Here is a 25,726-nt window from a genome sequence, read left to right as displayed (position 1 = left end):
GCACACAGAGTTGCAGCGCAAGAAAACAACGAGATCAAACAAATGGAGGAGGAAAAGCTGCAGGACATCCAGCTCATTCTTGTTAAAGACGAGAAACATTTGGACATGAGTCTACAAACGGCGACGCTTCATTAATTCATGTCTAGCCCCAGTTTGCTGAAGAGTTCCCGCTTTTATAAGTGAAGCTGATGTAAGAATAACTGCAGCTTTCATGAGGATACAACACTTTTCTCATATAAACTCTTTAAAGTTATGTAATAAGCTAATTAAACCAAATTAGTTTAAGTGGAAAGTTGAGACTGTCAATAACACCGCCAGTGACTTCTTTCCAGCTCTGCCTGTTTTTAAAATTTAAGAGTGCTCCAAGGCAGACGTCACTCAGGACTGTGGAACTGCACCTGACATGTTTCTGAAGGCAGACCGCAGCATTTCTCAATAATTTTACTACAGGGAGCGAGGTGCTGTTTCAGAATCTCAAAGGTTTTCTTTTCCCTCCATTTTCAAAGCATCCATCTAAACGTTCAGAAGACGGAGAGGGCGGAGGTTCAACTCCGGGGCTCGTGTGTCATCTGACCTCATTTCAAGACGGACCTGGGAGGTTGCAGGGGGACAGGCAGAGGCATAGCTTTCACTGCAACCTTTTCTTTCCTTCGCATAAGATTACAGGACACAAAGGCAGAGAAAGAGTTGTGCCTGGAAACCATCCCAAGAGAGATGAAAGAGTACCGGTGAAGTCATGGTGCAAAAACGCACCAGGGCAGAAAAGCGGAGCTGGGTCTGAGTAAGATCCTGAAATGTTAATAACTCAAAGAAAATGGGGCTGGGGGGGTGGAGACATACTGCTGTGATGCAAGGTGGTGGGTTTTTTTCAGGACATTTACAGCAGCAGTAATGTGCATACAACACCTCTGAAGTCAAAAGTCATTGTTCATATATTACGCATCATTTCCAGACAGATATAGAGATATATAGATAGATATAGAGATAGATAGATACATAGATAGATATAGAGAGATATAGAGATAGATAGATGTAGGCAATATGACTATTACATGATAGGGTTTAGAATGGGGTAAATATTTAAAGTTTTGCAGAAAGTTAGTTTTGACTTGAAGTTATTAAAATACATTTTTGTTTGGCATTTCAATATGTATCAATATATAGGGGTGGATGAAGTCAGGATCAGATCCTGCAGAGATATAAGCTTTTGGAGATTCCCTAACGTACCTAGGGCATCACATCATGGACATTTTGATGGACTAAAAAGCCAGAAAGAAAAACAAGAAGCCCATTTTTTGCATTTGAACGGCTTGAGGTTTAAATTCTTGCTTCAATGCCAGACAAACAGATGGCCCTGTTGAAGGATGGAGCATCAGAGAGAGCATAAGACACAGATAGATGGATAATTATGCAGGTTTCATTTATTTATTTATTTTTTTATTTGTGCAAAGCCTTCACCAGATCGTTATCCAAAACGGAAGCATCATGGCTCCGATTTCAAAAATAAGCGTATGAATAAAGAGGAGAGAACAGCAATAAATGAAGCAGAGCGACATTAACAGACTTACTGTGGAGTCCATCAATAACCAACGACATATTTGCAAAAAGCCACATGTAGACCATAAAACGACACGGTTAGAGAAGCCTTTTGTTCAAGCAGGAGTCTGTTTTCACATCTTTAAAATATTTCAGCCACAGTAAAAGCCCCCGGTGTTCAGCAGCGTCTGCACCACAGGAAGTCAGCAACCAAACAGCTGCCTGTCCTCTCCTGCCACGGCTGTTGTTCAGGCCCGCAGGGAGTCCGCAGCCTTCACCCTCCTGACGACACGGGCGCACACAGAACCGACACCCCCGATCGGCTGAGCGCACAGTGACGAAAGATGGCCCCCGTCTGGGTCCTAACCTGGATGAGGATACAAAAGCAGCGGCGATCCATCGGGAGGGAGGATGCTTTGAGCTCCTCATCCGCTGTGCATTACTGAGGGAGGAAACGACAGCAACAACACATAGATTTCCTCTGCTGTTTGGCACATGGGGGCGAGCCGAGGGACCATTGTCGATTGTTAGACAACACAACACATTTCTGTCCGTCGTCACCTCGCCAGATAAGAACAGGAAACACTGCCTCGTGCAGCATAATCAACAAGGTTGTGTCAGCTGGCTGCACCTGCACAGAGCGGCCCATTGTGAAAGCCTGCATTACGTCCGTCCTCTGTGGGCATTTAAAAGCAACCATTGCTGAGGGGAACCACGCTGACTGAGGCCCATAATAACCCAAACAGAGAACAGTGTTTGGATTTGAATCTTTCTTTCCAATTACAAACTACTATCAATACGTCTAATTAAAACTAAACTAGAGAAGAGTAATCATTGTGCAGTTTAGAGTGATCTGGAAATTCCTCATCAATTAATGACGTGTTCATGTGGCTCCAACTCCATAGATCCGCCATTCCTCACATCAGAAAAGAGCTGCTTTTCACAAAAAAGTTAGTCCAACTAAACCCCGCCTTAGTACCTGAAAGCCTAATAGATAAACAGGACTATAAATCCTATAAAGCTTAACAAAATGCATTTTATATTTTTTTCCCTTTTTTTTTAACAGAATACAAATAATTTCTATGAACATGAAACTAAACAGGTCACCTTCCAGTTGGAAAAGAATAAGACTGATCCATTTGTGCCAAAGGAGAACTAAAACAATCACTGAACAAACCAGAGGGGAGCGTCCCCTGATATGCTCCTTAACAGTTATGAATTCTGGTGGCATGTAATGGGACCCAATTTGGACCCCTAAGACAAAGTGAGGGCTGCTGCAAATCAGGACCACTCTGGAGGAAACAGATCAAAACAGCTTTAACAAATCTGCTTTTCCTATCAGGGATGCAGCTTTTCAGAGGAAGATGTCTTCCAAAAGCTCCTACTCAATTATTCCTGCTGTGCAGCTTCATCCTGCTGCCTGGGTTAACACCGACTCCTCAGAGGAAGGTTCAGAAAGAGGACAATACCAGAGAGGATGGAGGGGCTGCAGCGGTTAGAGGGGGCGGGGGATTCGGTACTTGGCACGGTTTATGAAAGTGGAACAAGCAAAAAGGAAGGTGAAATGGAGTGCGGCTGTGGAAAATGGCAGAGAGGAACGTGTAGCTGCTGGTCTGGTTGTTTAACATGATTGGAACCAGAGAAAATAAAAAAATATGTTTGTCTTTTAATGAGCTTCTTCCCTCTAAAGCAATTACTGCCTGCCAACATAGAACAATGCGGCTCATAATGAGCCAGATCTGCTGGGTGCACAGTTCCCAAACACCAGTGAGCGTTCTGTGGTCAGCAGAGGTCACGTCTGGTGATTGCAGGGCCATTAAATTCATCCAGTTAGAGGCTGGCTCTCCTTTAAGGTCAAATCCGCCAAATCACACATTTATTCAGGTGAAATGAGAAAACATGTTCATATTCAGGATGCACTGCCCTCATCAATTATGGATCTTAAGAAAAATATTGCAGCTTCATTGCTTCACACACAAGGGTCATTTCAGCAGACTTCTTTGATCAGAAATATTTACTGGGGCTAAAATTATTTCTATAAAGTGACTGATAGATGAACGACTATCTCCTATCCTGAGGTACAAATATGCTGAAGTGGAAAACCTCTCAGCCAGTCCTCAAAGTGGGGATTAAAAAAAAGAAAACATATTTTATGGAATGTAGGCAGCTGGCCATCAAGAATAATAATAGAACAATGAGTATCTGATAAAGTATATTACATTCCATCTGGGGAATGGTGGCCTAGTGGTTAGAGCATTGTGCTTGGATCTTGGAGGTTCTTAGTTCAAGTCCTACACACTCCCACAGACTTCCACTCTGGGTCCCTGAGCAAGACCCTTACCTGGGCACTGCACAATGAAAGTCCACTGCTCCCTAAGGGAATGGTTCAAATGCAGAAAGTGAATTTCCCCAATCTGGGGCAATAAAAGGATTTACATTACATTCATCCATATTCTTAAGCATGGTGGAAGATACGTGATGCTGAGGGCCTGTTGTTCTGAAGTTGTTTAATCAAAAAGTTAAGGAATCCATAAGTTTTTGATAATAAGAGGATATAAATCCTCTTTCAAATACAAAAATCAGACCTGCAACAGATTATCTCCAGAAAGGAAAAACCTGAACTCATTTAAATCTGTGATGGTTCTTCAGCAATAAAGATTTTTATGCATCTTTGGACCAAATGAAAACAGAACCTCCTTAAAGTACACGCTATTATACAGTTCATGTGTCTAATCACTGTTTAACTGGTTTTTCATTGATTAACAGATGACAGAAATAATCACTTATCTTATAGGACAACAAAATCATTACCATTAAATAAATGAAGAGAATTAAACCCAACTTGAAAATTTAAACTTCCACCTAACAGAATAAAAAAAGATCACTAATAGTTTGTGTTGATCTGAATGAATGACTAATAAAGAAGAGCTGCAAGCTAAACAGCGTGTTTTAATGAGCTCCAAGGGCTTTTAGAGCTTTTTACTCAAAGATGAACAAATCAGCCAGAAATTATCAACTTCCTTAAAAAATGACTGATCTTTAAATCTTTTTTTTTTTTTTATCCAATCCTTTAAATGCATCAAAACTTAGAAACTGTTAAACAACTTAATTTTGTAACTATTTACTCAAAAAGGTACTTTTTTATTCAAGGAACCCCACTTTAATGCATTTTAAACCTTAGAAAAATGACTCAGGAATGTCATGGTCATTATATTGATCACAATGGCTGAAATGACCAGGAAACCCATCAGTCTAACCTGTCGTTCTTTTGTTTTACTTAGCGATAGTATCTATAATAACAAAGGCAAATGATGTGGTACATCTATCATATAATATCTTTTTTTTTTGGCATATATGATTTATCACTTCTGTCTAAGAAATGTCTTCCAAGTAAATTTGCTTATAGTTGATTTACTCGTTTTTTTGTCCAAATCGTTGATAACACTTTGCTCTGAAAGTGTGTTAGAACGGCGGCGCTCGGTTTGATCAGGAATTCAAAGGAACCTGAAAGATCTAAAACATTCACCTGCCTCCTGAGCCAAGAGCTGATAAAACCCTCCACTTCATGCTGGCTCATATCACCCTTAAAACAGCCAAGATACACAGGTTGATTCAGCAAAGAGCAGCCAGAGGTCAAAGCAGGTCACCAACTAAATGGACCCCAGACCTCAGCTGTAACCCCAACAAAAAGACGAAGAGCAACTCCAAACAGAAGACAAAGGAGAAAAATGAATCGCTCATGTTTTAGCAACGAACCAGTCGGGCCGACTGATCAGCCTGAGATGAAACAGCCGTTGATGATATCAGACACCAGAGGCCTCGGCAGCCTGCTTCCCTGCACTGCTGCGACAAAGAGGAGCTGAATAGAAACTGTCTGCCGTCTCTCTGCCTGTGGCCCGTTGCTCTGATGAATTCATTCAGCCTCAGGACACAAAGAGTTAATGGCTGCTGGGTTTATGCAAAGGCATGCCAGACGCCTTTCTCCCTCCTCACCCTCCTTTCTTCCCTCCTCTCCCTTCAGCCAAAGCTGCAGATCCAAATGAGGCATTCCTGCACGTTTCAATCGGATACATTTAAATGCAGAAACAGCGGCGTTTAGGCTTTGCTCCCAAAAACTGAAAACAAACCAGGGATTTGGTCATCTGTGAAGGTGAAAACCGCCAACCAACCCAGGGGGGAGAAATGGAGTATCTGAGGCGGGAGTGTTACGGTCCGGGAGTCTATTTGGAAAACTCTAGTTTATTTTTGTTTTTGTTTTTTCTACAGCAGCAAAAAAATATAAAGGCTACGCAAAACTTTATAATGTTTTTGGTAAACATCAATGCAAAGGAGAAAGAGAGCAGGCAACAGATTGCAGTGCAGCAGAAATCATTAATATAAGTGTAGATAATGAGGAATTAAAGTCGAAAGACAACAAAATTACTGCAGAAAACACTTTTTACTGGCAGCCCTGATGAAGGACTTAATGAGGCCAAAAGTCTACAGCTGCTTGTAAGAAACCTGCCCCCTTAACTCTAAAATAAAAAAATTAAAAAAGGCAATACTATATTTCCACATGTAAACAATTAAGCGGATTATACCAATAACCGCTTTGGGGTTTTGAACCACAAGACTTTGTAAAAACAATCGGTTCCAGTGTCTCCGGCTAAAATCAAGGGCTGATATCTGCTAACTGCTCTATTCATGAGTGATTTTACATCCAAGCTTGTCGTTAGATTTAAGGTAAAGGCTACATTTGGTGTAGAAGGTTTGCAGAACTGTACAATAGCTTGTGTGTACAGTTTTATATTAACTTAAAGGAGCCCTATCATGCAAAATAAGCAAATTTTTTAGCTTTTAACTGTGTTTTCATACCATTTCTTTCATCAAAATGATGCTCAAAGTAGTATTTCACATTAATCATGCAGCTCTGATTAATCCCCATTAGTTTTACTGTCTGAGCAGCAGCCCCTCCCTGAGGGGGGAGTGCTGAATGATTTAGCCAAAAATGAAAATTGCGGTTGTTTTAAACTAACATTGCAGTTGCAATTTTATTTCGATTCTCCTCTGAATGAACTAAAATCATGTTAATATTTAACTCCAGGGTTACAGTTTTTAAATTACCCGGAAAGCTTGCTTGTCAAGAGTCCTTTGTTGCACGACTTTACAGTAACCTTTTGTCAAGAAGTGATCAATTCCACTTGCATGCATGAATCTGCATGCTAGCTGCACCTCTCTATCCTGTCTGTTGCAAACCCACTTTAAGCATATTACCTCCAGATAATGGGTTGATAGATACATTTAGTTACACTTTTAACATGTAATGACCAAAATTGATTGCCTCTGCAATTTAAAATTGGGTTTTGTTCAATTGTAAATATATTGCAAATGTGATTAATTGCCATGCCCTTGGGCTGAGTTCTGTCAAACCAAGCAGCCGTCACCGTCCTTTATAGGAAATAGTTAACCCCCCTTCCTGTGATGGACTATTAAGTTACTATTTTAGCATAAAATATATCATGTTTATTTTGCATGCTAACCAAGAAATGCACAACAGCAGCATGTCATCAGAAAGACGGCAGAAAGAAAAACTTCTTCCAGTTCAGACAGGACAGAAAGCTCCAGTGAAACCAAGTCAATAAACAACAGAGATCCTTCATGACGAGACGAGCAACAGACCGTGCAGGAAAGAAATAGATCTACAACAAAAACCACAAAGCTGGCCAAGTCGCTAACACATGAGCCAACATGCATGCTTCTTATTAAACACGAACACCAGCTGAGGTACATGGTTGACTGTAAATGTTAGATGCTGCTGCTTTTTACTTTGTTTTACTGAAGTTTATAAAGACTGAGGGCCGAGCAAATAAACAGTGGGAAGGTTTTATCATTCAGGTACGATCCCACCCCTCCTGCCTCCACATGCATACCAAAGGTTTAGAGTATGAGTGTGGAAAATATTAGCTGACATGACATCTTATAAGCCATCATATCCATTTTTCTTCTTAATCTCTCCTTCAGGCAGCGGGATCAGTTGTTTTTGGCAACCAATGAGCCATGACTCTAAGATGGTTTCAATGAAACGTAAGAAAGGCTCTGGAGAGAGGAAAAGCTGCCTAATCCATAAATAGTTTTTCTTTCAAACTGCCGTTACACACATGGAGAAAAAGTTGAGGAGACACGGATTTAATAAATGAGCGTCTGTGACCAAGGAGCATGGATCTGGCAGCGACAAGGACGCTGTAATAAGAGATATGGCAGCCATGGATCGGAGCCCTGAAATTGTAAGAAGATCCGCCCCCGAGACTGAAACCTGGACTGAGAGTAAACTACACACTAACTGAAAAAAGAGAAGAGTTCAAAAGCGTTGCATAAAGCTGAATAAACATTACCTGATAAATGAGCAGCAACCAGACTCCCAGGACCTTGAGAAATCCTCCCACAGTCCCACAGCTACTAGTGAAAGTTTCTAAAGTCCACAAGGAAACATGGAAACGCATCCAGCCATCTACCCCTCAGTGGAAACCGATATTTTCCTTTTTCTTCTTGTTCCTCTCAACAACCATGTAGCACAAACTAACCAGAGACAAACTCTTCTTCTGCAAGAAGAAGCTGCACATTTTTCATAGAAATAATTCGAACCTCTCCAGAAAGTTACATTTATGATGCAAAATTTGATTTTAATTATTGGCAGGTAATTGCACTGCAGACTTTAGGTATAAAAGCCGGAAAAAAGCAGGAAAATGGAGAAAAGATCTGAGGTAGAACAAATCATACATTTCTTGAACCCCTTACCTCCCACCGCCAGGCCCCGGGAACGCTTTGACGTCACATTCTGTTCAGCATCTAACAGCACACTTATTTATCAGCTTATCCAAAAGAAAACAACCATAAACTCAATCATAAGCCACATTTTCTTCACAAACACAGAAAAACGATAATCTGTCATCAAATTTCAACTTATTTTCTCTACAATGTTTTCAACTTCAAGAATTACAAAATAAATTATAACCTGGCATAAATGGGCTGATTTTGTCCGTAACGCTCCACAGAAATGTAATATCCGACTGTATTTCCCCCAATATATAATCAGGGGTCCTTCACGTAGGAAACACAGTCTGCAGGCGCATGCGTCTGATATATTTTTTTAGCCAATAAGATAAGATTAGCAGTGAAGTATTGGAAGTGTAGGAGTGAGCTGAAAAGATAGTGTTTATTTATGTGTGTAAGGAGTGAAAGGAAAGGAGAAATAACTGGATATGCACAAAAAACCTATAGTGCAAGTTCTAAAAGTTGAAATTTTGAAGCATAAAAGAAAGTGCCTGAATGAAAATTTGTGTAAAGCTACATAAAAAAAACTTGTTTTTTAGGTCAAATTAGTCAAAAAATTCAAATAATCCAGTCTGTCACTTTTGAGCCTAATTTGGATAAATTGTGCAGAATGGACCTTTTGCATTAAAAAAGGGTCACAGTTTCACAATGCTTAGCACTACAGACCTGACATTTTACACTATTGTCATCTAAAACATGATAATCCGTTCTAGTGAGTTCCAAAGGTCAGCTACGAATTATACACAAAATATAGAATATTTTGCATTTACGGAAGAGGATTAGGGCCAGTGGGGAAAAAAAAAAAGTTAACTAATTTTTAAATTTTATTTCAGTTTAGTATGGGAAAAAGTCAGAATTCTGACTTTTTTCTCAGAATTCTGACTTTAATTCTGACAATAAAAAAAGTCAGAATTCTCAGATTAAAGTCAGAATTCTGAGAAAAAAGTCAGAATTCTTACTTTTTTCCCATGTTAAACTGAAATAAAATTTAAAAATCAGTTAACTTTTTTTTTTTCATTCGCCCTAATCCTTTTCCGTATGCATTGCCTTTTTTATGCAAGAGAGAAAAAAAAGATCATTATGAAAATGTTTGAAGCTACATAGCTAAAGTTATGTAAAACTTGGGGTTTGTATACATATCTAAGGAAACTGCAAGACTTAGCTTTCAAATGAGACACATCACAAACATGTGGGATAATTATTTTTCGATATGTAATTCGTTTGTGCACAGGCTTTAAAAAGGTGGGAGCCAAGGGGTTAATTTCCAATTAATAGAGATATAGCAGCTTTGACTATTGAACCGATACAGTTCAGCACAGATCATGCATACTTTTACTGCTCATGTTGGAAAAGGTTTAATGAATCGATATTACTTAAAGAACAATAGTCCACAACAGTTGATATGAAAACAACTGAGCCAATTCTTGTTAACCAGTGTGTCACATAAAACAGAAGCAAAGTGTTTCTATAAGCTTAAGGTTTTAGATGGAGGTAAATATATATTCAGATATTTGCTTTTTTGGGTGATGTCCGATCAATTGCCAACAATATCGCATAGAGACATCCCAAGTTAGACAGCGGAAGGCAAGGAATAAAAGGAAGAACACAAGGATGAAAGAAAGGTCATAAGGATAGGAGGAAAGAAAACATGGTGAAGGAAAAAAGGATAAAAGGAAGGAATCAAGTAGGAAGGATGATTAAACGGAAATTCAGTAGGAAGCAAGATAGGACACAAGGAAAGGATGAAGGACAATAGGAAGGAAGGAAAGAAGGAAGGAATATTTTCTCTACTTAGCCAGAGATATTGAATTTAAATTCCAGATTTTTTCAGTGATTGTTTCTTTTATCCCAGTAGTTAAAACTTTGATCTTTTTATAAACCGGACCCTGGAGTCTGGAAATTAGAAAGTTGGATAAAATTTCACTTTAATAAAAGTCAGAAGTTTTACCACATTCCCTCTTAATCTTCATGTTAATTCATCAACCAGACAATCTTCTCCTTCTGTAAATAAAATAAAGCGCACATTGTCTTTCTAAACAGCTGGTGAAGCACCTGATGGAGTGAGGAGATAAATTCATCCACACAGAACACATCTACTAGTTTATTCACTTCTAATCCTCTTATCCAGTCCTAATGTGAGCATTCAGAAACTGAAGGATGGGTGAGCAGCCAAACGGCCTAGAGGCACAGCAAAGCGTAAGGGTTCCTATTATTTTTTCTCAAATAAAGCTGCAGCAGGTGTGAATGCCAACAAAACTGAAAAGACGCATTCATCGCCATCTGTTCCAGTACAGTAGGAGCTGCTTTTCATCGATCGGAATAAATAAACCACAAGTCGATTGAGTAGTTTCAGAGATCGGCTGCAAGATGCAGACATCCTTAAAGAATAACATCCAGTCTTTCACTGAGAAACCAACTCAGTGATGATCTAATAAAAGCAAGCAGTGATGTGGAGGGATGCATCCAAAATATTGTTTTTATCTGCAACAGGCTGAGTCCTTTTTTTCATCCCCCACATTAAAATGTTGAATCTGAGCTGCTTAAAGTGGGAGAAAGCAATGCAGACAGACATTAGCTTTATAGAAACCTATAGTTCTCAGAGTAGAGTTGCTTCAAAGCAGCTACAAAAACACGCACATTTTTGTTTTAAAGAGCTGGGTGAAAATATTTGACCGCGACACCCAGATCCAGTTGAAAATAACCATTAAAAAGAAAATATTCGTCTGATCTCCCCAGTCAGAAAGAGCCCTTTAAAAGCAAGCCGTCGGGACAGAACCTAGAGTGGTTCTGTTCAGACGCTTTATAAAAACAAACCAGCAGCAGCCCCAGTCATCCTTGCCCCTGCCTGCACACAGAGGACACATTCATCCCCTAAAAACGGGCACCATGAGGTGGTGGCGGGGGCCTGATGGAGGGAGGGAGCAGCAGACACACTTCAACTTCCAAGACATTAATTCAGCCACTCTGACTACCATGGCAGCGCTGAAGGGCTGGGAAGAAAAAGAAAATTCATCTGCGTTAATCAGATAAAACTGACTCAGTTATGACAAGATGAGCACTGATTTAATGAGCTCCATCCCTGGCAGGAGAACAGCATTCCTTCCACAAAACTTAAAAGTCTTCACTGCTCTTCTTCCCACAGTTCAGCTGAGCTTCTTTAGCTGCGTGAGGCCTAATAAAATAACTAATGCAGCTCACAACTTAATTTTTTCATACATTTTGCAACTGAAAACTTTTGTGTATTTTTGCTTTTCATGTAAGCATCACAACATGGTGCAGAATTGTTAGGTTGAAGGAAAAGGAAGTGAATATGTTGTTCTCTTTGTGGAGGAAATCGTCTGAAAAATAAGTATTCATTCATTTATTCATGGGAGGCTTCATCTGACCCTGAACATAGAGCTACAATAAGATGGTTCAAATAAAATCCTGTGTATTAGGATGGCCTAGTCAAAGTTCCAACTGGACAAAAAAGCCTGCAAGACTTGAAGTCACTAGATGTGGAACAGTGGTAGAGATACTAACATGAACGGTTCTAGACAGGGGCCAACGAGGGCCAGTGCCCCTGTAGATCATGTCCTGGCCCCGGTACCGAAGATATAATACTAAAAGAAGTTCTAATGATGATATGCCCTGGAACAGACATGGTTCTTTTGATCTATTTCTTTTTTTCTTTATAAATTCTGTTTTACTAATTATTTAAAAGCAATAAGGTGATAGCTTCAGTGATGTTGAGAAAGGATCCCAGTTTCCATCTGCTAAATGTTGTTTTTTAAAACATGCTCTATTTTTGCAGCTAAATTAATCTGTTTTTCTTGAGTTCTAATTTCTGATTTTATAGAAAACTGTAACTTTAACTTAAATTTAAGTTAAAAAGTATGTAAAATTCCTAAATTCTGAATATATATTGACCTAATAAGACATAGAATTTTAATTAAACCTAATTGAATAGAAATTTCACTTTATGCAGCTATCTTAATATATTTGAATCCCTTGCCCTGCTTTTTATTTCATGCTTTTCTGTGCCTCCATGAAAAACATGCTGGCCCCCTCCTTGCCCCCCTGGTACATTTGGTCTAGAACCGCCACTGGATACCAACCATCAGATCTGCAAAATATCAGCAACAGAAAAGTGATTCAGAGAAGGATCAACAACAATTCAACCCCTTTCCCTATATTTCACAATTGCTTGCTACTTTTACTTTTTCCTGGACATAAAACCCTGTTTGATCTTCCAACACATGAAGGCTCTGCAGGACATGAAGGCTCTGCAGGACATGAAACACTGCAGGACATCTCCCCAGAGGAAGGAGCGCGTTGGATGCAGTCAATGTGCGGCACCTATGGATTCATTACGCACGCAGACTAGGTTTGCGCACTCATTTTCGGTGATTTCTCCCCTCCTTGCAGGGACCAATGGGGGAGGGGATCCACGGGGGGGAGGAGGGGGACCCCAAAAACAAACTTTAGCTCCAAGTCTTCAGATCTGCACTACATGATGCTCATCTGGTTGGATAGTTAGTCCAACAGCTGTCCCCCTGATGTCCATCCAGGCGGAAATCTCAATGAACTGATCATTTTAATTATTAATTAGTGAGAGTGTTTGACCAAGCAGAGCATGCTCGGTGGACACATTGGTACCGACCTTGGAAGCAGAGGATGAGTCCAGCAGCGCATAGAGGAGCTTTTCCTCTCCGGGTCACCCTGGAGGTCACCCCGCCGTCCCTCCGCAGGCTTCCAGCCCCTGTCTGTAGCTCCATGACCGTCCTAATGGATCCCAGTGCGGTTCCTCCGATTAAAGCAGAAGCGCGTAAAACTCAGTCGAGTCAAACAGAGAGTGGAGTCTCCGTATGCGCACAGGTAGCCCAGCCCCGCAGCTCCACGCAGCTCCCCGCAGCCCGGACGGCTTCAGCAGTTCACCTGGTTGGACCAGAACCAGGCAGGACCATGGAGGAACCAAACGGACCAGCTACACTGAGCTCAGAGCGAGCAGCCCCGACGAAAGTTTGAAGGCGGCCCTAAACTTCCAGGTGGCTGAGAGAGGGAGAGCTGCTGTCTGCTCCTCTCACTCATTCCAGCGCGCTGCGCGGTTCCGACTGAGCGCAGAACCAGAACCTCCTTCACCCCGCTGCCACAGCGAGATTCACACCGCTCAGATCCCAACTCTGCTTGCTCCCACTTCCCAGTCTCTGGTGGAGTGGGTTTTTTTCTCTCTCACTCTCTACGCATCTGGTAAAGTGGGCTGGAAACGCTTAAACCGATTCCAGTCCATACCTTTCACAATAAAAGCCACAAAGCATACCTGAACTACTGAAAGAAGTCATTGACATTTAAATCCGGACTTTGACTAGGCCACTCTAAATGGAAACCATGGGATATGCAAAAAATCAACAGATTTTTCTTTCACAAGTGGAGCAGTACGGCTATCGCTATAGTGTTCCGCTTGATTTATGCATATAAATACTTTTATTATAATTCATGCAGGGAGATTTACAGATTATATGGACACTGCAAAGTCAGTAGAACAGGAAAGGAAAAACAGAAAAAAGGAGAAAAGATGAAAGAAAGAAGAGATGAAAGGGAGACAATAATAAAATGATATGCAATCTTAATATTTATGTCCAAAAATGAAATCTAACCTAATATTTTTAAATTTAAAAAGAATTTAACAAATAGACCCAACTATGACTGTAGAGTTTTTTTTATGTGTTTTTGTCTATTTTTTCACATCTTATGGCACGACAGAATAAAACAACTAATAAAATGTTTTTTTTTATGTGTTTGTTTTTACATCCTTCTCTTTTGGATAAAATCTATTAATTTATGGCATTGTCTTTTTTAAAGTAAAATAAAAACTGAAAAAAGAACCTATCCTTTTTTTCATGAGATTTATTTTTATCTACAACATGAGTCTGTCACATGTTTTAGTACAAACATGACATATTCTAGGAATGTGCAGAAAGGATTTTATATAAACAAACTTTAATCGTAATGTCCTCTTTTAGAGCAAGTCCCCAACATGAATTAAATAACTTAGTTGACTGAAAATACTGTTTTATGTGGGGTTCTTTCAATTATTGCGTTTTTATCTCCCATCAAGGCCCAATAAATGTATTAGCTCTCTTAATGACAGATTCTTCCTGCTGAATCTCTCCAGCTCCTTCAGCATATCTGTTCAAACTCATTTCCAGGAACATCCATGTTTGCCTTCAGTCATTTCATAGATATCTCTAAGCCTTGGTAATGCTCATGTTTTATTAATAATTTTATTTATTGATGATGGAGTTCTTAACTTCCTTTACGCGTCGCCTATATTTCCGGACGCTTGATGCGCAACTTTTCCATCAGTGCAGCTTCCGGTGCCTCACTTTGGATCAGGAGTACAACAGTGCGACCCTCTGGTTTAAATGGATCCTTCATTTAAAAACACCTTTTTATATGATGCAAATAAAAAACAAACAAACAAAAAAAAAAAAAACTATTGTTTAACAAAAATATCAGATAATTAATTTGCCTTGGTGTATTTTGCAATTAGATTTTATTTAGCACCATTTATATAAAATACACAAAAATAGCATTCCTGAAAAAGAGAAAAAACAAGCACAAAATGAACACTAAACCTTTTAATATATGTATATTTATATATGTATTTATATATATATATATATATGCATTTATATATATATATATATATATATATATATATATATATATATATATATATATATATATATATGTATTTATATATATATATATATATATATATGTATTTATATATATATATGTATAAAAAACACTATAAAACTAATAAAAAAAATAACTGCATATATATATATATATATATATATATATATATATATATATATATATATATATATATATATATATATATATATACATAGCAAAGTTGCAGGTTTTATCCTGGTCTAAAGGAGCTGCTCAGGTCTATGAAAACATGAGGTCGCTGCATGTTTCAGAGATGACCCAATTTACCCACAAATCTGAGGTCTTTGAAGATCATTAGATTTAAGAAACACCCTAATTCCAAACTTGAAGCCAACTAGAGGCTAGTAGTCTAACAATCCATTTCCTGTTGTCATCAGGGAAATAAAAGCAGGATTTTGACGAGATGAAACTTCCCAGGTTCTTTAAGCAAAGTTTAAAATATTACACTAATCTAATCCACCAAATGAAATATTTGTCTTCATTTTATACAAAAAACTTCAATTATTGCTTCATTTAATTCAATGTACTATCACCTTATCAAAAATAAACAAGAGTGCTTCATGTTTAACTTCAACTGTGGAGTAAAAAATAAATAAAATGAGCACATAACTATATTGCAACAGAAGTTGCATAAACTAAACCACAGCTTTGAAGGACAAAGTTTGAATTATTTACTGATTTTGTAATAAGTGATGTGACTCTTTGAATCCACAAGTCAGGCTTGTTTCCAGAGTGAGTTATTTTGCAAAGCAGCTCCTTGAGGTGAAGGTGTAGTAAGCAGTCCTGGAGAACCTCAGGGTCTGATTTTGATTTCAGCAGAGGATGAGGATCTAGAAGTAATTTAATCATACAGGACGCAAAGCAGGGGTGTCAAACTGGTTCCAGAAAGGGCCGTGTGCCTGCAGGTTTTCTTTCCAACCAAACAATAGCACACCAGACTCCATTCATCTCATCAAGTCATCATGTTCAGATTGGACTCCCTTGATGACAGTTTGACACCTGTGAGGTAAAGGATCTTTGAGGAGTTAAAGATCAGTTTGAAGATCTGAGCATCTTTCCTACTCAGCAACAGCAAAGGTCTAAAAAGAAAAATATGACAAGAGATCTTTGAATCAAAAAAACCTTTTTTATTGAAGGATCCACATCAGAGAAATGCCATCAGGCTACTGATTAAACATGAGACTCTTCATTAATCTGGTCCAATCTAATGCACTTTACACTCTACATGCAAAACATTCAGTCTCTTTCCCACCAAAGGATCTTGATCAGCACTTAGATTTTGTCCTCTTATGATCTGATATTTTTATTCTCACAAAATATACATGGAAAAACTATTTTAAAGTAAGGGAGACTTATAAAAAAAAATAAAACTTAATTATGGCAATCCAGCTTTAAGGAGAAGCTTAAGTAAAAATTCCATGAGTGAGAAAAAACCCACCACCTGAGAGCTTTGCAAAAACATGCCGTCTCCATCCTGATCACTGGTAGCTGGTGCTTACTTACAAAGACGTTCCTGCACAGCAATACAAATATGTTAAAGCCATACAGCCCGAGATATAAAGCAGCCCTTGTTTATTATTATTATTTATATACACACACTCTAAAAAGGGTTTTCCAGATTTTTGAGTCGGAAGCAACTCCAGGAGTCTGCATTTTTCTGGAGGAGGAATCAAGTCTAGCAGCGGAGCAGAAACATTTATTTAACTACCGGTAATAAGCATATAGGCTAAAGCAGCAGGTACTTTCACACAACTTAAAATCAGGTGTTTGAGAAACCTTTCAACCTGTACCCCAAGGCTTCCAAATCATTGGAAATTAAATCTCAGAAGGCAAGAAAACGACTTAACAGTTTAGGAGGGGTCATTTCACATTAATCTTTATCAAACCACAAAGTCTACAGTTTCTTTATTTGCTTGAAAGGATAAAACCGTCAAATGGCACAAGGAGACAGGAAGTCACAAAAATCAGATGAGAGGAAAAAAATTCAAGCAGAATGAGTGACTTTATGGCAACAAACCAATTTAAAGTGCAGCCGATTCTGAATGATTGGCAGAGATGGGGTCCAACACGTGTTAATGAGGCACTGGAACAGGATGGGGGGGGTAAGGCTGTCTGTCAGCAGAAAACAAACACTTAAAAACCATAACATGTCAGGTATGCAGAGAACTTCAACTGTGGAGGTCTGGGATTTTTTATTTTTTTTTTGGGGGGGGGACAATTAGCAGCCAGCTGTGTGTTTAAGGAGCTGGTTCTGCATGGTAGTGTTGTCAGTCGTCGCTATGGCTCAGGAGCCGAGCCGGCGTAGAAACATATCTGTCATCCATCAAAACGTGTAGTGATGTCGAGGCTTGTCCTCTCATGCCACTCAGTTTCCAGTGTACAGGTCCACGGTGCTGGAGCTCAGGCCCCGGCTTTCCCTGAAGTTACCGCCTCCTCGATTCTGACAAGCAGACAGATACGTGGATGAAGCATCACAGAAGAAAGAGAAGTTAATTTAACATCTAGCTACATTCATACAGCTACTATCAAAAGAAGTGATTTTCTTTCAATATTTGCACATTTTTCTGTACAAAAACAAACTTTAATGTATCTAGTTAAGGTTTTATGTGCAGTAGATACTAAGTGGAAGAAAAGGAATCCACGATTAACAAAATTGGTGTTTTTCCACTAATTGTCCTGAATATAAATAATGGATCATAGGAAAGCATTCAGAGAAGCATTCAGCTTCTGAAGCAGCTGCAGAGATACAAGAATTTGTAGAAAGGACAACGGTTTGTCTCCTAATCTAACAAATGTAGCTATTATAGAAAAATGGTAAGATGGTGTTGCAATAACAAAAAAATAAAACAGACAAAAAACCCAATAAGAAGTCCTGTCTGCAGTTTATCTTAAACTATGTAGGAAAACCTGCAGTCATGTGGAAGAAGGGCTGCTGGTCTGATGTGACCAAAATGTAGCTAAATATTGGGCTCATGAATGCAATTAATTTTATTTCTGGGTATCAGAGAAGTTGGGTGTTGAACATGGTGTCTTACAGGGTTAACATTCGGGCTGCAACTAACGGTTATTTTGCAAATCGATTAATCTGTCAGTTATTTTTTTCGATTAAAAATAATTGGATAGCAAAATGTAAATTTAAAGATTTTTTTTTACAGAATTAAGCCGGGTGAAAGTCCTGGATAGAGCATACTGACAGAAGAAAAAGATTAGTACCGGTATCTTAAATGCAAAACGTTTACATTTTTTTTTTGTAACACAATTTTGGTATAATTGCTGCTCTAGGTGGGTCACTCTGTGAGCTAAAGGTATGTTTTTGAGTCTCTATATACTCCATTGTTTCCTAAACATTGCAGTATTTCGTTGGTCTGCAGCATCAAAGCTGTATCTGTAATGGGACAAAACCTCTGGAGGAAAGGACGTTAAACTGACTTCCTCACCTGGAATGAGTCGTCACTTGTTCTGTTCAGGAAATTAAGCGAAGCGGCTCTCTTCATGCTGGTAAAGTAACAACAGACATGTTTATACAGTATCCTGTATATCTGCTGAATTAAACAGCTGATTTCAGAAGATGCAGTGATAAGAGATGAAAAAACCAAAACACTATTTGATTTTGTAGTTTTACATTTACTTCAGACCAAATGTTTAGGGTAATTACTTGGTGCTGCGAGGTTCAGGTGGACCGTTGCCCTGAAGCTTCTTCACCAGCATCTCGCTGCTGCGACGCAAGACGTCTCGGAGCTTCCCCAGAGAACCGCTGCGCTGCAGAGCTCCACTGCCATCCTGAGGACACACAGACTCGTCAACCTTTTACTGACAGAGCCACCCATTCACACATTTAGAAGCACCTGTTTGTGCATCTATCATATTTATCTTCAAATCTCAACAGTGAATTTGTGAACATGCAAAGCAAGAGAATTTAGTGAATAAGTGCTGCAGGACAGGAAAGGACATGCAAGTTAGTTTCTGCTGTGAATTTTTTACCTTGATATAAAACCATTAGAGCTAAACTCAAAAGAAATAGCAGGTGGGGCAATTATTATGGTTACTGGGATTGGATGCCCTCTGGACTGCAAGAGGTCCAGAGGGCAGGAGGTGGGAAACAAAAAGATCCTAATTAATTAACTTCCCTATTGGATAATGTCTCCCACCCCATGCATAACGCTGTTACTGAACTGGAGAGCTCCTTCAATGACTGCTGCACCCTAAATGCACCAGGGAGCGTTAACACAGATCCTTCCTCCCAGCAGCTGTAAGACTTTATAACCACCACTGTTCACAGCCTCAATAAGTTGTTACATTAATGCTGAATTTGTACAGTTTCTGTCTTAGTCAGTTAAATAACAATCTATTATTCAAAAAAATATCCATAGGTGAATATGCAAATTACTTATATTATGAAAACACTTTACAGTAGAGTATTAAACTGTTCACTATTATGTTATTTCTTCTAAGGTTCACATTTGTGTGACCATTTTTTTCTATAATATTTATGCTGCTGTCAACACCAGAATTTCCCCATTGTGGGACAATAAAGGGATTTTCTATTGTATTTTATCCTGACTACCTTAATAAAAGTAGCAAATCCAGGTCTTTTGATTAAACCCTTTCAGTAAAACATAATACATCTGCCATCGTTTTCAGGTGAAGCAGCTTAAAGTTATTCCCTCCATACTTGGTGCAAAGCACATACCTAATGAGCTGTAGTCTCATAGCCATAAAATTACAATTTAGCTGAAGTTTATTTGTTGGAAGGTGGTTAATAAAGGTTCTGCTGTTAAAGTGTGATGCAACTCGACTCCAAATCCATGCAGTCGTTTTGATGTCTGAGTGTCGTCATCTGATTACTAATCTGTTCAGGGCTGAAACAAATCATTATTTTGAAAATTGATTAATCTGTTGATTTTTTTTTGTGAATAATCGATTAATAAACTGAAAGAAAAAGGTTCCTCAAAGAAGACTTGTATCCTCTTGATTAGTTTTGGATAGAGCATATTGACAGAAGAAAAAGTTTTTTTTTGTCTGAAATGCAAAATGTAAATTTTTTTAACAGTTGTGGAATAATTAAATAACTCAAGGTGGGTCGCTCTGTCAGCTTAAGGCGTGTTTTAAGGTCTCTACTGTCCATGTAATGATTAATCAATTACTAACTTAGCTGACAATTATTTCAATGTATTGACTCATTAATAAATTCATAACAGGGTTTATACAGGAACGAATAACTCTAACTTAATGCTTTTTAATGCTCTTAGAAATAATTTTAATGCCACCAACAGGTACCCATCGGCAGGCTGCAGGCATGTCTCAAATTCCCCGTTTTCCAGCCACTTTTATTGAAAGCTTTTTCTAAACATACGGCTTTGCGATCAACCGGACGCAGTTCCGGACAAACATATTGTGATATGTTTTGACAAAATTTTTTTAATAAATAAATTTTTTTTTTAAGAAAGCATTTAAAATGCCACAATAAACACATTTAATGAATTTTAATGCAAATTAAGGCCTTAATTAAGAAAAATTATAATTTAATGACATTTAATGATTTTTAATGAACTACGGAAAACCTGTATAAACAAATTCAGGGTTCCTACAGCATAACGCAAGTGAAATTTAAAACTTTTTAATGCCACTTGAAATAAAAATTTCAGACCAAATTTACACGAAACACAAGTAAAACCCGCTTGCGACAACTTAACCTAAAGGTTTATTTTAACATAAATCTTTGCACCAACGTTTCGAATTGCTCATATTTTCCAGAGAAAAAGTAAATGCTGCATCTTCCAAATGTCCCGGCCGCAACAACGCTTTTATTGGTTCCGCTATCGGGACGAAACCAATAATGGCGTGTCGTTTTTTTTTTTAATAAAATATAAAAATTGTCAATTTTAATGTTTTATTTAGACTACAAAAATAAATCGTAATAAAAATAATCCTTTTTATGATGTTTTAAAAATTAAGACCTAAGAAAGACTGATTTAAGACATTTTAATACCAATTAAGGCCTTAGATTTATTTTAAGACTTTTTAAGGACCCGCGGGAACCCTGAAATTATAAAGCTATATCTCTATTAGCGGCTTTATAGCAGATTTTTTTAAGCAACCCAGTATAGGAGCAGCTGATTAGGAGGTCATCCAGGAACTCAGATGAACACAATAATCTGTTACTTTAGTGCGTTGAATGTGGAATAAATTAAAAGGTAAATAATTAATTAATACACAGACCTTAATAACGTATCAGAATATTAGTCTGTATCAACAAATACCTGATTCTAAATAAATGATACAGAAGGAAAAATAAATTCTCAACTAGAAATTTATTCTTTCTAACCTTCTTTCCCATCCTATTCATGGTTGGTTGTGCTGAGGTAAAGTTCAGGGATTGTTCAACATTTTTTAATCCCACAAGTTTATTTCAAACTTTTACTTTATAGTTTTGACTGTAGAGACTTACGAGCATAGGCTGGCAGCTATAATCTAAAGTATCAACATAGACTTGCTAAAGAAGATTTTAGCATCACAACAAACAATAATTCACTCCAGTAAAATTGATTTACTTTACTATAAAATTGTTAAATTTCTTAAAACTTCAAAATATCAGTTTATTCCTTCTTTATTAGACAAATTAATAGGCTTTCTGGGGAAAAATAGACAGTCCAATTTTTTTCCTGTCCTTATCCCAAGACTGTGGGTCATATATCTCACAATACATTGAAAAATATATATACATCCTCTCACTTTTTCAATAATTTGATCACCAAAAAAACAACAACACTACAATAAAACCACAGAAGAAGAAATGTGGTTTGGGGATTTTACATAAAAAAAAAATAACAGCCCTTTATTAGAATGACATGTTATCTTTTATTTTGAAAAGCTGCTACCAGAAGTTTACTGGTTACATCATATTTATTATTATTTTTTTATATTAAACTTTATCTAGTAAGGGTACAGTTATCCTGAACTTCTTTCCCCCATTTTTTTCTGCTGAGTTTACACTTCCCCAAAAAGCCTTAACCTTTACAAAGTTGCTGTATAGTGATCAAATAGAACTTTTCCGTACTCCACAGCTATATGCAAGCTGCCATAGTCAGACGGCCTCTTTACACTAATGAAAAACGTGATGGTGTTTCATCCATCCATCCATCCATCCAGAGCTGGACCAGTCTTTGAAGAAGTAATGAAGGGCAAACAGTGGTGATGCCGCCATCACTATATTTTTACTAAAAGAGTTTCACCAGCAGGAGGTGCTGTGGGCACCTATGGATTTCTCCTTTTGCTCACATTGAGGTTTTCATCCACAGCAAAGAAAGAGACAAACGCTCACAAATGAAAAACTTTATTTGAGAATACCAACAAGTGTTGATGCATTAATCATCACAATGCAGAATGGTGAATATATAGATATAACGCAGTCCTACACACTAAGATAATGCTTCTAAAGCTCATGATTTTATGTTCTTTCACAAATAGAAACAAAAGTCACACTCTATAGGTTGAGAATAGACAGTTCAATAAATAAGCAAGCATTCCACTAACAGCAATATCATCATAACTGGGTGAACACTATTTATTTTTGTTCAAAGTTGCATTAGATGTATAGGTGTACTCAATGGAAAGGAATGAAGAATCAAGGCATGTAGTACACTAAAAAGCCAGAGAGTGAATGCAGCTGTCAAATCTATAAATACAGCCTAACAATTACACTTTCAAGATGTTAAGATCACTCACATTCGGTTAAGGTAAACAGTGAGGAGACACTCGCACTGAACCTCTGATGCCAAAAAAAGACAGGATTCACCAAAGCTACAATATTTATGCTGTGCAACAAGAAACAAAGGCAGCACAACCCATGAAGCTTTGCGTTCGAATGCGACTGTACCACTGCAATAGACGTATATTCACACCGACAAAGGGAAACCCTGTCGTCTGTTAAGTTACCGCATGAGGGTAAACCTTTAACGCCGTCGGATCAAATCAGCTCTGGGTATTTAGCATACGAAGGGTTAAAAGCCATCTTTTACATCTAGGGAATCTCTCAGGTGGCTGATATCTGTGCTGAATGCTCCAGTTGGTCTCTGCTTTTAACATGAAATATACTGGTGAGACGTTTACAAACACTTATTAGCATCACTGTCATAATATTCTGGGCTTCTAAAGTTTTTATTACTTCTGGATATTTTTATAAGCTGGAATGATTATAAAAAAATTTAACATTGATATTTTTAGGGGCACAAGTTTGAATTTATGGTATTTAAAAAACGATGAATAGAGGGTGGCGTCTGCTCAGTCTACGTTTGAACCTTGGATGATCAGGGAGAATGAAAAACTGACCTGCGCAACCAAAAAATAAGTGTTTGTAAACGTCGCGCCCTAACAGCATCATGGCAGAGCAGAGCCTTCCTAAACACCGTCAAACCAAACTCTAGCTGATTGGAGCGACCAGAACATATCACCATGGCAACAGCAGCTTCCTGACATCGAGTAAAAGTCTATTCTTCCCCCAACAGGCGAGAAACACCACCACTTTCATGCTGGGCCAAACTTATTAAAAACCTTTTATATTTTTCTAATGTAAACAATAGTGATACAAAAGTCTGGCAACATCTGACGTAAAAAAAAAGAAAGAAAAAAAAAGCTACTTTCCCTGCTGGCGCCTCCACAAAGAGGGATTAAACAGTACCATTAATAAGCCAGGCGTTAGGTAAAAAAAAATATATAAAAATAAAATAAAATAACAGGGAAAGATAATCATTTGAAAAAACATAAAGTGGCAAAAATCCAGGCACCAACATGGCAGCTAATGCTTAGCTAAACTTTCACTTTGAGGCTTCGAGTGTTTTGGCCAGACCGACAACTTCTGTGAGATAAACTGCAGAACGTGCTAACTCCAAGGTAACTCTCATCACTTCCTTTTCCACCTTAACAAAATAAATATGACCCATTAATAAAGTATAAATACATTCTAAAGAGGAGGAAAATAACGTACAAGTGACGTCCTCACAAGGATACATTGCACTCACTCACACACACACAAAACTTCCTCTAAAGTGAAGTGAGAGAAAAAGCTGAAAGAAAGACCGACATTGGTTAGTGACAGGAAAGGATAGCGAGAGCAACACCAGAGCAGAGATGAGAAGACCAAACGTCCCAACAGTTGCCAGTTGAGCAGGAAACAGAGATGACAACCAGGAGAGGGGAGTCTCTGCTGCAGGAGGGGGACCCGGGAGCGGTAGAGGAGCTGTTGGTTTGGAGGGACAAAGGAGCCCAGAGGGAACGACAACACACATCCCTTTATTACTGTGTTGGGGGGAGGAGAGAAGCATGAAGGAATAATCTTGATGGCTTAGGCCTGATAAACGAGAAAGAGACAAAAACAGGACAAAAAAAAGGGCAGATATTGTGAGATTAAAAGCTCTGCTCCGGGCTTCCTATGCTAGACCTCCCTGACTTCATCCTTTTACTGATCCACAGAGGTCCCACTGATATCACAGGACAAATACAAACGCTTCTAGTTTAATATTCCAGCTAATTTCTAATCTCTAATAAAAAGGGCACTAATACTGCCTTTAATTGAGGCAATATTAAAAAAAAACCTAAAGAAATACCATCACATTTTCTTGCTAACTGGTTTACTGGGTTCTTCGAGTTCAACTTTGTTCTCACCTGTCCCACCACCTGAATATACACCCATGATATTGATTCATTCTGTTTCTATAAGCTATAGCTCAGTATTTTTTAGACTGGTTACATCTTTAAAGAGACTTTTCCTCTATTCCCTCCTTTTCCTATTTCCTCCCTTATTCCAGAGCCATTTCCTCACTTCTTCCTTATATTATTTCATACCTGCAACTTCCAGTTGTAGCCAACTTTGTTTCCTATATTATAGAGGTGATAAAGTCAAGATCTCATAACTCAATTGTTAACTATTCTAAAAGCTTTGTATTGCAACATATTGCTGCTTATTTAAATCCAGTTAAGGATAAATCCAAAATTAAATCTAGTGACCTTCTGCTACTAGAGGTTATTTATAGCCATCATCTAACCAAATGTTATTACATCAGATCTGGAGTGGATTACAAAATTAAAATAAACTGAGTTTTAATGCAGGTACTGATGTATTCTATGACAGCATGAAACACCCTGCAGTAGATGTGACTATTTAGTTCCAATAAAATAACAGCTATTAAAACCAGTCAGTATGAAAATAAACTAACCGAGAGGGATACAATAATTTTGTTTGTCTTTACTGTCCCTCATCCTGCCTCCATCTAAACAGTGTTGGCCCTAATCCAGACAGTAACATTGGTGCAGAGATTGAACCTGGTTACCTTTTAATATCAGCATTTGAGCCATTGAAAACAAAATGCTTATCTGCACCCCATGTTTGGTAACCACAGGCTGTAGATTCTGACCTTTTTCTTGATCTTTTTCATTTAGAAATTCTCTGGACTGGCTTTGTCTCATCCAGTGAAACGCTTCCTGGTGAAACTTGTGTATTTCGTCCTTGAATTCTTTCTTTAGGTTTTACTGTAGTTTCTTTTTTTGCACAATCAAAAAATATTTATGTAGAATAAATTCTGTAAAAAGAGAAATTATATCATGTTTATTAAAAAAGTGCTTTCAGACTTTGTCAGCTTTCTAAATGGCTTATAATAAAGGG

At 38.1% G+C, this 25,726-nt stretch overlaps 2 protein-coding genes across 11 annotated transcripts in view; both read right to left on the bottom strand.

The window, feature by feature from the left end:
• ptk7b (protein tyrosine kinase 7b) overlaps nt 1-13,550 on the bottom strand; it is a 105,399-nt gene extending 91,849 nt beyond the window's left edge. Inside the window, exon 1 of the mRNA XM_038294667.1 lies at nt 12,989-13,550. Within this exon, the coding sequence (XP_038150595.1) occupies nt 12,989-13,103 (115 nt within the window). The 5' untranslated portion in view covers nt 13,104-13,550. The remainder of the gene's footprint in view (nt 1-12,988) is intronic.
• A 2,633-nt stretch (nt 13,551-16,183) lies between these two features.
• klc1b (kinesin light chain 1b) overlaps nt 16,184-25,726 on the bottom strand; it is a 33,398-nt gene continuing 23,855 nt past the window's right edge. For 7 of the 10 annotated variants that reach the window (XM_038294731.1, XM_038294736.1, XM_038294734.1 and 4 more), the window contains 3 exons: nt 18,725-18,849; nt 18,507-18,564; nt 16,184-17,509 (listed from right to left, as the gene is read on the bottom strand). In XM_038294731.1, coding sequence (XP_038150659.1) covers nt 17,435-17,509; nt 18,507-18,564; nt 18,725-18,849 — 258 coding nt within the window. In that variant the 3' untranslated portion in view covers nt 16,184-17,434. Of the gene's footprint in view, nt 17,510-18,506; nt 18,565-18,724; nt 18,850-24,262; nt 24,416-25,726 lie in introns of those variants that run through there. The other 3 variants (XM_038294738.1, XM_038294739.1, XM_038294740.1) reach the window with 1 other exon arrangement.

This window comes from Cyprinodon tularosa, unplaced genomic scaffold (assembly GCF_016077235.1).
Source record: "Cyprinodon tularosa strain WSP-4 unplaced genomic scaffold, ASM1607723v1 ctg343, whole genome shotgun sequence".
Taxonomy (NCBI): Eukaryota; Metazoa; Chordata; class Actinopteri; order Cyprinodontiformes; family Cyprinodontidae; genus Cyprinodon; species Cyprinodon tularosa.
The sequence above is the reverse complement of the archived record's forward strand: the minus strand, read 5'-3'. Positions and strand labels throughout refer to the sequence as shown.